The sequence below is a fragment of the Cricetulus griseus genome, chromosome 3 (assembly GCF_003668045.3).
Source record: "Cricetulus griseus strain 17A/GY chromosome 3, alternate assembly CriGri-PICRH-1.0, whole genome shotgun sequence".
Classification (NCBI taxonomy): domain Eukaryota; kingdom Metazoa; phylum Chordata; class Mammalia; order Rodentia; family Cricetidae; genus Cricetulus; species Cricetulus griseus.
Genome location: NC_048596.1, coordinates 51,382,325 through 51,393,295, shown reverse-complemented (window position 1 = coordinate 51,393,295; position 10,971 = coordinate 51,382,325). Strand labels below are relative to the sequence as shown.

Here is a 10,971-nt window from a genome sequence, read left to right as displayed (position 1 = left end):
TGGCGCTTGCTTCCTACCCATTTCCCGACTCTAATCCTGCTTTCTTCTGGCATTTCCTCATAGCCTTCCAGTAAGCTCTTGTGGTTCTTAGGATAACCAGGTACTCCAACTGATACTATCTAGAAACTTGTGGAAAACTCCACTTTTCCACTCCCGCCTGGAGGCTCCAGGGAAGACACCCTATGGACCACCAGTAATACCCTTGCCACCAATCTTTAGGGCACCTGCTCTTGCTTCCTTATCGCCACACCTGGGGCTCAGCTGGCTTCTATTCCTCCTCCGTTAGGGTTGCTTCCACTGTCTATGCTATAAATATGATCAGCCCTTGGCTCCAACCTCCCCTTTCTGCCTTTCTCATCCCTCAGCAATACTTCCTTCACTCTAATGTCACGTCCCCACCTTCACCCCAAGTGTTCCTAGATCTTGCCCTGCACTGAGTTCTAGACTCTCTGATGGAAACCTCCACTTGCAGATCCTAGAGAAGCTAAACCAAGAATACAAGGGCACTGATCACCTTCCTGCCTCTCATTCTCTCGACTTCCCTAATCAGTTTGATGGCCCAGCCTGTCCAGCCCCCTTATAGCCTGTTCAGCCCACTTAGGCAATCATAAAAGTCTTAAGTTTTTTCTATGCCAGGACTGAGGAAGTAGCCCAGTGGTAGAACATTTGCCTGATATGTGTAAGGCCCTGCAGATAGTCCCTAGCACCTGACCTATGTAATCCACCTGGCCCGGCCTCTGGAATGCTGGAGTTAAAGGCGTGAGCCATCACACGCAGTCCCTTTTCTTTCTTTCTTTTTTTTTTTTTTTATTTTTTTGTTTTTTCCAGACAGGGTTTCTCTGTGTAGCTTTGGAGCCTGTCCTGGCACTCGCTCTGGCGACCAGGCTGGCCTCGAACTCACAGAGATCCGCCTGCCTCTGCCTCCCAAGTGCTGCTACCCCTTTTCATTTTTGACACTTACAGTCTTACAGTACAAGACATTCCCAGGTGGTCTCCCAGACAATACAAACAGGCCAGACCCTGCTTAGCCTTCAAGATGACTGCACATGTCAGGGTCCAGAGCTTGCAGATTTCAGGGGGTGGAGTTCCCACTTGTTTTCCCACAGAGGTCTGGAGGCAGAGTTGCCAGGACCCTGGCAGACAAAACTCAGTTTCTGAGGCTTCCCTTTATCGTGGTAGCTATAAGGAGCAAAATTAGGTCTCATTTTGTTTTGCTTAATATGTTATTTATTGGTTAAGTTTTTATTATTTTTATGTGTATGATGTTTTGATTATGAGCTGCCACGTGGGTGCTGGGAATCAAACCTGGATCTTCTAGAATAGTAGCTAGCCCTTAACTGGTGAGCCATCTCACCAACCCTAAAGAACATAAACTTGTAAGATTTATTTTTTGTTGTTGTTGTTGTTGTGTATGATTGTTTTACCTACATTTTGAATTACGCATTGCATGTGTGCCTGGTGCCTGTAGAGGTCAGAAGAGAGCACTGAATTGCCTGGACCTGGAACTGTGGATAAGCCACCATTTGGATGCTAAAACCCAAGTCCTCTTCAAGAACAGAAAGTGCCATCTTTCCAGCCCATAAAGTACCTACATTTTAAAAAATTAAAAATAAACAGAAAAACAATACACTTCCCATCTTGGTTATGGTTTCTATTGCTGCAACCAACACCATGACCAAAAAGCAAATTGGGGAGAAAAGGGTTTATTTGGCTTACACTTCCATATTATGTTCATATTAAAGGAAGTCAGGACAGAGACTCAAACAGGACAGGATCCTGGAGGCAGCAGCTGATGCAGAGGCCATGGAGGGGAGCTGCTTACTGGCTTGCTCAGCTTGCTTTCTTACAGAACCCAGGACCACCAGCCCAGAGATGGCAGCTCCCACCATGGGCTGGGCCCTCCCCCATTGATCACTAAATGAGAAAATGCCCTACAGCTGGATCTCAAGGCGGCATTTCCTCAGCTGAGACTCCTTCCTCTCTGATGACTCCAGCTTGTCAAGCAGCCAGTGCACTGCCATAGCACATACCATAATACTCACAGTAAAAATTGAATCAGAAGAGCCCATGAGGGCTGAGCTTGGTGGTTCCACTTAGGAGGTAGAGGCAGGAGGATCTCTGGGAGTTCAAGGCCAACCAGGGATACACTATGAGACAAGAGGGGAAAGGGAAATGGAAGGTCTGGAGGACGCTGGGAAAGAGGTGGGGAGCCTCAGAAAGAGGTCCAAAATAGACCAAAAGGGCAGGGGGTGGGGAGCTAGGAGGAAGGTTGGTATGTCTTCTCAAAGGCCTCACGCTCTGTCACTGAGCAAGAAGATGAAGAAACAAGGGCTGGATCTTAATTAGATCTTTTAATCTCTTGAATCAAGAGGCCCAAGCTCTAGCCTGCTGTAAAGGATACCTACAGTGTCCAACATGTTCTTTTCCCCAAGGCTAGGAGAGTCAAAGTGTCTATCGTGTTATTGTTCCTAAGGCTTTGAAGGCCAAAGTTAACACCTACAAATCACTGGCTGACAAGACTGACACTAAATCAGTGGACTGACCTGTTTGTTAAATCAAGGCAAGATGCAACCACTTTTGACTACTTCCTCCATCACATATCCTTGGTTAGTCCCAAACCAGCCTCCCCAACCTCCCTGCTCCCCAACTAATCATACACCAAGCCTGTTAAATCCAGTAAGAAGTCACTCTGTTCCAGGTCTTCCAACTCCTATTCCACTCCCTCTGACTCTATGTACAGTTCTAAATGACTCTTGCCCTCAAGTCTGGCCTTTGTTCTCAGCTTCAAGGCAAGTAATTTCTAGGCCTCTGGAATGTCCTGTCTTGGGAGCTGTCTTTGGGATTATTAGTCAGGCTGCCAAAGTTTAACATATGGGGAGTGGATTCCAAAGTATTTTTCTAAAGCCTTGGGAGGGGCTAGAGACTGAAGGTTAGACAATCTTGTGATTAAGCTCCAGGGAAACGGGAACCAGGCATGGTGATACATGTCTGTAATACCAGCATTCAGAAGACCGAGGCAGAACTGCTATAGTTTGAAGACAGTCTGGACTATTGTGCTAGACAATGCTTCAAAAAAACAGAAACAAGTCAAAGTGGAGCCTGCCTGTAATTCTACTGGGTAGAGGCAGGAAGATCAGGAGTTCAAGGTCATTCTTGGCTCCACTGAGAAACTGACAAGCCAAAACTTTGGTCACCAAAGGCTTCCTGCTTCCTTGTTACAATTTATGGCTGCCAGGTACTGAGTCCTCAGAGAAAATATGGGAAACCTTCCCACTCTCTCAGGCTGCCCAGGCACCTCTCCCTTTAGGTTTTCTATCCTTTTGCTAATAAAACAATGCTGCCATTCATCCACGCATATAGCCCACCTGAGGGAGCTCATGCAACCACTGCTCTACAACTGCTGTTGAAGAGTATCCCAAGGTCTGAGGACCATGGCCCCTGTATAGTCTACCAAACTTTGTACCCTCTGTGACTGCCTTATGAAGCCCTTTGTGATCTGCAGACCCCCTGCCGAATAACCTTCATTTCTTTTTTTTTTTTTTTTTCCTGGAGACAGGGTTTTTCTGTGGCTTTGCAGGTTGTCCTGGAACTAGCTCTTGTAGGCCAGGCTGGTCTCAACCTCACAGATATCCACCTGCCTCTGCCTCCCTAGTGCTGGGATTAAAGGTGTGCGCCACCACCACCTGGCTTTTTAACCTTCATTTCTTACTCCTGCCACACAAGGACTAATCATGTTCCCATTCAGATACCCAAAAGCTTCCCCAGACTTGCCGGTTGTCTTACCTTTGGCACTGTAACAAGTGTAATCTACTGCTTATGACTGTATATTGGGCCACATTCATAGGCCATGGGTTAGAAGTTCACCTCTTTGGTGGGATGGACTTCCTCCAAACCCAACCCCTCAAACCTCCTGCTCCCACAAATACCTTTCCAGTTTTAACTTCTCCTTCCTATTTATGTGTGCTTTGCCTGCATGTATATATGTAAATAACATGCATGTCTTGTGCCTGCAAAACCAGAAATGGGTGTTGTTCCAGAAACCCCAGGAACTACAGTAAATGATGGTTAAGAGCTACCATGTGAGTGCTAGAAACTGAACCTGAGTCCTCTACTAAAGCAGCCAGTGCCCTTAACCTCTGAGCCATCTCTCCATCCCCAGTTTTTCCTTTTTGATCACTCATCACCACCATATCTATCATACAAAAATGTTCATTCCTTATTTCTTCTCCATCTCTACACAAGAAGACTACATACCCTAAGGAAGCAAAGGAGTGAAGGTATGTACACACGGGGTAAATGCCTCACCACTGAGTAAAAAGGGACTTCTGTATTTTGTTCTTTGCTGGAAGCCCCAGTGTACAGTCTTCAGGTCACCCCACCCCCACTGTCTTCCTCGAAGAGACAAACAGGCAAAAATGAGAGAACAAAACACCAGGACTACAGACCTGAGCTAAGGAAGATAATGAAGAGCTGGCAATACCTAAGACCTCAGGACACCTGGGCCAGTGTGAGGACATGCAGATGCTTCTCCAGCCCTGACACCTCCTTGCTATTTACTTTGGAAGGGCCCCTCTCTGCCTTGATCTGTGAATAATTCATTTAAGAGCTGGACACTAGGGAGGCAGGTGGATCTCTGAGTTCAAAGCCAGTCTAGTCTACAGAGTGAGTTCCAGGACCACCAGGGCTACAAAGAGAAACCTTGTCTCAAAACCACCCCCCTTCCAAAAGATATTAAGAGCTGGAGCAGCTGTATAGAACTGGCTGAGAGAGGCTGGAGAGATGGCTCAGCAGTTAAGGGCATTGACTGTTCTTCCAGAGGTCTTGAGTTCAATTCCCAGCAAACACATGGTGGCTCACAACCACCTTGAATGAGATCTGGTGCCCTCTGCTGGCATGCGGGCAGAAGACTGTATACATAATAATAAAAAAAACAACTGGCTGAGACTAGACACTATGGGGGTGGGGGGCAGGCCAAGAAAGAAGGGGAGGGATGGGGAGGAGGGAGGCCTGCTTTGATGAAGGATGAAGGGAAGACACAACCTCATCAGGCAGGGGTGATTTTTATTTGAAGGCAAAAACACCCAGTGTGAGAATTGATATGCAATCTGCAAAAGTTAAACAAAACAAACAAACAAAAGGAGAGAAAAAAATAATTCAAAAGGCCAGGGGAAAAGAGAGGAGGGTGGTAGGTCTTAGACAGGTAGGGTCAAGCCACATATGGGAAATGTAACAGCAAGCCCTCATGAGGATTCAGGTACAAGTTTTCCAGACTCAGAGAAGTACCCTGCTCTTGGCCTAGCCGGGTACTGTTGGTGCTAAACAATAGGTTAGCGCTGGCTGGCAGACTTATACCAGCAGGGAGGTTGGCGGCCTCTAGCCTGGCTGACAGGCCCACGTCCTGAAAGTTGAGCACCACCAGGTAACGCTCATTCTGGTCCCAGTAGCGGACGTAGGAGAAGATGCCAGGTGAGGAGGTCAGTGCACGGAAGTCACCGTGCAACAGAGAGCGTTCCTTACCCCGCTCCTTACCCCGAAGGTCACTCAGCCACCGGAACTGGGTAAGGAGGGAGCCAGGGTCTTCATTCTGGCCCTGAAAATGAAGGACACACAGAAGGAAGGAGTGAGGGGTCCACCGGACATCTGTAAGCCACCTGCCCACCATGAGGGTCAGGGTTAAACCGCTTACCTTCACTGTCATGTTCGTGCTTATGTGTCCCGGAGTTTGGGGGAGGCTGGATTCATCCCATGGCATGAATGGGGCCTCCACAGGCTAAAGAACAAAAGTGTGGGACTTTAAAAGGGGTGGGTCCACTTCCCTTCCTCCCACTCCCTGTTTTCATTTCATCATTTTGTATTTTTTTCTGCTGGTAGATGCCTTTGTGGTGGTACTTCATCATGGCACCCACAGTGTGTAGCTGTCTGTTTGTCTGGACTCTCACTAAACTGAGTTCCCAGAGGGCTCAGAGTCTATCCAATGGGTGCAGAGTACCACTGTCTAACAGAACAACATTTGCTACCATTCGAACATATTTACCAGACACCAGGCATTACCTTTAAAAATAGGTTCTGGGGCTCTAGCAAGATGGCTAAAAGCATTTGCCATGCCAGCTGACAACTGGAATTTGATCCCCGGAACCCATATAAAAGCTGAAGGCAAGAACTTACTCCACCAAGCTGTACTCTGATATCTGTGCATGTGTCTACACCACACACACACACACACACACACACACACACACACACACACACACACACACACACACGCGCGCGCGCGCACAGATGTATTTCCGGCTGAGTTCCACTCAAGGAGAATATGCTACATGGTGTCTGAGGCCAGCCCAAGATATACAATGAATATGACAACAGGGAAACCCTGTTTAAACCCTGCCACATAGTTCACAGGGTGACTGACAAGGAATTTAACAAAGTTCCACCTCAGGGCTGTTGTCTGTCTGCTGCTATCCACAGATGCCAAGATGTGATACATAAACAAACACTATTTCCACACTGTGCTGGGCAGAAAACAGGTGGTACCTGTCCAGGAACGACAGCTTCCTGCAAGCCGATCTCATCCCCATAGCTGAAAACAGGGGTCCCTGGCAGAGTGAAGAGCATCAGCTGGTAGAGTCGGAGGAGCTGAGCTGGGACGGAGGCTGTCAGGAGCCCTGCCTGAGACACCTGGAGGAAGACATGCCTACATGCACCTTCACCCACAACCAGCACCTTCCGCCTTCCCCTATACCCACCAGCATGGTACTTACACTCCAGCTGCACCAGTGACTGCCAGTGGCATTCAAATACCGAGTGACTAGCAATTTTGTATGCTCCCCAGTAAAACTGGAATTTGATAGATAGGAGCTGGTCAACAGCAGGTCGCTGGTGGATTCGAGTATGGTCACAATTTGCTGCAGGTCGGAGGAGTCAGTCCCTGCAATCAAGAGCCTGCACAAAGTAAGGGCAGGAGTGTTGTTACAAAATGGCAGAGATAAAGAAGAAAAGTGAAGTTTTCAACACCAGGAAACTCCCCTCTAAGGGCTTAGCACTCCAAGGGGCTCTCACAATGGCAGGGGTGTCCGACACCTACCTATCCTCACTGAAGTTCTTGGTGATATTCTGCCACTCAGCCAAGTACAAGGATGCATCCTAGCACCCAAAAAGAAAAAAAAAAAAAAAAAAAAACACAGAATCAGAATAGGGAACATCACCTATCACTGGCCGAGACCCTCTCTTCTCACCAAAGCTTTGCCTCTCAACATGGAAAGGGCACTCACCATCAGCTTTTCCACATCCCGAAATTGGAACCCATCCACACCTTCCTGCAACCAAGAACTCAGAGCTTCCTGCAGGGGACAAAAGAATAGAGAAAAGATCAGCACACAAGCAAGCCCTCGCCTACCTCAATTTTCCCTGTGACCTCTATAAAATAGGATTTCACTCTCTCCCTTCAAAGGTTAGACCTTGGTATGTAGCCCTTGGTATGCTCTTAGTGTATAATAGCATTTTTCTGTTCTCTATTCTTGCCTTTGGCAAATCACACAGCTTCACTTTTAAGAGCCACAGAAATGGCCCAAGAGAAAATATGTATGCATAGCTCTAATACCTAACATTTGGTATGCAGAATGAAAATACCCTCAAATTAGAAACAGGCTCAGAGAAGCAAGAAGACATGGCCAAGATCATAATCAGGGAACAGCAGAGACAGAACCTAAAATGCCAGTCAAGACCCTAAGGCAAATGTACTTACTCCTCTCTCCCAGTTTCCTGAGGCCTGGAGAGTGTGTGCTCTCCCACCAGAGCTGGTGGGAGCAAGGCCAAGAATGAAAAGTTTGAAATTCAAAACACAGCCTGAGGGCTACTGAGACATCTGAAAAGAGGTCAACTCTGCAGAACAGGCCCAGGCCTGAAGGTTTCAGCCCTGGTTTCACCTGGCACTTAGCACAGAGCCATGCCCCCACACCCCTACCTTCCCCATCGTCTGCTCTCCGTCTTCATCTATCACCCGAAAACATTACCAACAGCTTTTGGTTTTGGCTTAAGACCAGTCTCAAACTCACTACATAACCAAGGCTATTTTTTAATTTCTGATGTCCTACCTCCAGCTTTCAAGTGCTAGGACTACAGGCTTTCTCCAGTACTTTGAACTTCCTATGAGCATAGTATCTCAGCACTTAGAAGGCAAGAGGATTAGCAATTCAAGGTCATCCTCAGCAAGAGTTCTAAAACACAAAGCTCCCAGCAACTGGCAACAGCCAAACTGGATGATTACAGGAGTCCCACCCACATGCTGAGAGTCCAAAAATCCTCACTCAGAGTCACAGCTGACAGCAAAGTGTCAGCGTCTGCCTCTACTTCTGTTACGTCCATCCTGGACCTGCCAGTGTCCTAAAACCTAGGCATCAGAAACTAGCATGATATTAGAAGCTTAACCCTGGCCTGGTGGCTATACAGTTTAGACCACTACCACAAGGAAAGGCAGATTAGAAAAGACTCATTGAGACTTCATTTTTGGAACACATCAAGTGACTATATCTCAGCTTCCTCATTAACAGACTAGCAGTAACAGGTATTTTGTGGTATTAAAAAGAAGCTATAAAATACTTGGGATGGGGGCTAGAGAGATGGCTCAGTGGTTAGGAATGCTTGCTGCTCTTGCAGAGGACCCAGGTTCAGTTCCCAGTACCCACACTGCCACTCACAACTGCTTGTAACTTCAGTTTGGGGGGGGGGGTTCATCACCCTCTTCTCCATTCCCGGGCTACGAGACATGCACATGGTGAACATACACACATGCAGGCAAAACACCCATACATATGAAAAACAAATCTTATTAAAAAATTCATAGTGGAGTTAAAAAAAATTTTAAATAATGAAGTACTTGGCATAGTCCCAGATACATAGTAAGACCCTAGTGCTTATAATTCCAGACTGGGCTCCGTTCCAAACATATCAAACAAAAACTGGGAAACCAGTCAGATCAGGATTCCCACAGAGAAAGAAAGGACTTCCTATCACAAAAAAGAAAAATCAAACTTCCAGACTAACATCTGACAAATTCCCTTCCTGGCACAGCCTTGCTCCTAGAGTAAAGGAAACACACACACACACAAAGGGCAGTCAGAAAAGAAAAAAAAAAGCCCAAACCCTGCGCACCATGGACACTTCAGGCTATGGGAGGAGATTTGCTGTGAATGAATCCAGTCTGCCACCAACCATAAAACTCACCTTCATCTTGGTGGCCACCCAGTCAGCTTGAGCAGGGAGGAACCATGCACTCTGGCCCCGGTAGTTGGGAGTGAGGTCCAAAATGATGTGAATGCCTGAAACAACCAGTTGAGAGAGTTCTTTGGAGTAAGAGGGACAAGAAGCTTCAACAGAAGCTACATTCTCAGCCCTCTATATTGAGTTATAAAACAATAGTGAATCTCTTACACACAGACGATCTACTTTATAAATTTAAAAGCCATTGATTTTAACCAGCCATGGTGGCACACTTAAGCCTAGGACTGGGGACCAGTGAACCTTTGTCAACTTGCATCCCACCTGGTCTACATAGTAAGGTACAGGCCAACCAACCAGAGTTACATGGTGAGACCCTACCTCAAAACCAAAACATAAATAAAAATCCCCCAGCCAAAAATAGAACACATGAACCACACACTGTTTATCGTGAATCGTAACGTATCTCCCCGTTGCCTGCCCTAGAAAAACTCTTGAACCAGTTAGGAGTAAACCAGACAAGAATCCTGTCCTGCTACTCGGCTACAGTGCCAAACTCTTTCTGCTTTCTTGGAAAGACCTACTCTTTTTCTTGGCAGATTGCAGAAGGTCTTTAAAATCTTCCTGGGAGCCTAAACTGGGGTCAATCTGTTTCAAGTCGGTTCCATTGACGTCATCCTTCTGGTTCTTGTGAATTGGGCCCAACACCAGGCCCTTCACCTTCAGGGTGCTCAAGTACTCCAGATGCTTTTTCAGACCTGCGATAAGGAGGAGGATGAGTTAACGAATCGAGGCATGAGAAGCCTCAGGCCTCCACATTCTCTCCAACACTTTCCCCACTCCCTCTAAGGGGGCTGGATCACGAGACGAAGTAGCTGACGCAAGGAGCCTCGCACTTTACTTCAGAAACTGGTTTGAACTGGTTCAGGCGCCTCGTGGTTCTGGGAACAGAAAATGGATGTGCTGACTCAGCCACCCTTAGGAAGAAGTGGGGGTAGCGGGTTTTTTTGTTGTTTTTGTTTGTAAAGAAAGGAAGCAGGGATTGTTTGCCAGGGAGTGGTCCCAGAAAACAGGGAGCAGTGGAGAACCATCTGAGTTCGTCTAGAGGGCGAGGAGGGAGGAGAGCAGCAGAGGGGCCAGTTACAAGAGGGGCACATGGGGAAAGGGATGAGGGTGTGCACCCCACTCACCAGCTATGCCTCCCGCGTTCGGACCTACGAAGGCCTGAAGGTCGCCGACGCGATAGAGGGCGCCCTCGTGCCACCACCTCTGTACCGGCAGCTCACGGCAGCGCGGAGCCCGGACGATGATGACCACGGCGCCCGCCAGCATGCCAAGCCAGCCGAGCCAGAAGAGCAGCAGCAGCGCCCAGCGGGTGCGCACCCAGCCGGGGCTGCCGGCTACCTTCAACAGCTCCTCCTTGGACAAGCCCGTGAACTTGGCCCCGGCCTCCGCCTCCGCCTCGTCTTCGGCCACCTTGATCTTCACCAGACCGTTCTTCTCCCCGGCCGCCGCCCCGGCCGCCGCATTCATAGGCTGCTTCTCCGGTTCTAGTTCGTTCAGCTCCACCTCTTTCATGTCCACTTCGGTGTCCTGGCTCATGGTGCCTGCAGAACCGGTGACACGACACGGCCTGTGGTCAGTGAGACGGCTCGAATCCTGCTAACTCCGAGTAGAGAGACGCCCCACGACTGTGAGGCAGGCTCAGCTTCCCGAACTGTTTCTGCCGCCGGGCGGGCGTGGCGGCGGGGAAGT

At 48.1% G+C, this 10,971-nt stretch overlaps 1 protein-coding gene across 1 annotated transcript; it reads right to left on the bottom strand.

The window, feature by feature from the left end:
- Positions 1–5,043: 5,043 nt before the first annotated feature.
- Positions 5,044–10,902, bottom strand: Slc3a2 (solute carrier family 3 member 2). Its single transcript, NM_001246748.1, is given in 9 exon segments — positions 5,044–5,590; positions 5,687–5,770; positions 6,535–6,678; positions 6,762–6,942; positions 7,085–7,143; positions 7,272–7,340; positions 9,223–9,317; positions 9,801–9,974; positions 10,407–10,902. Coding segments are annotated over 9 exon segments (1,602 nt in total). The 5' UTR covers positions 10,819–10,902; the 3' UTR covers positions 5,044–5,206.
- Positions 10,903–10,971: the final 69 nt, after the last annotated feature.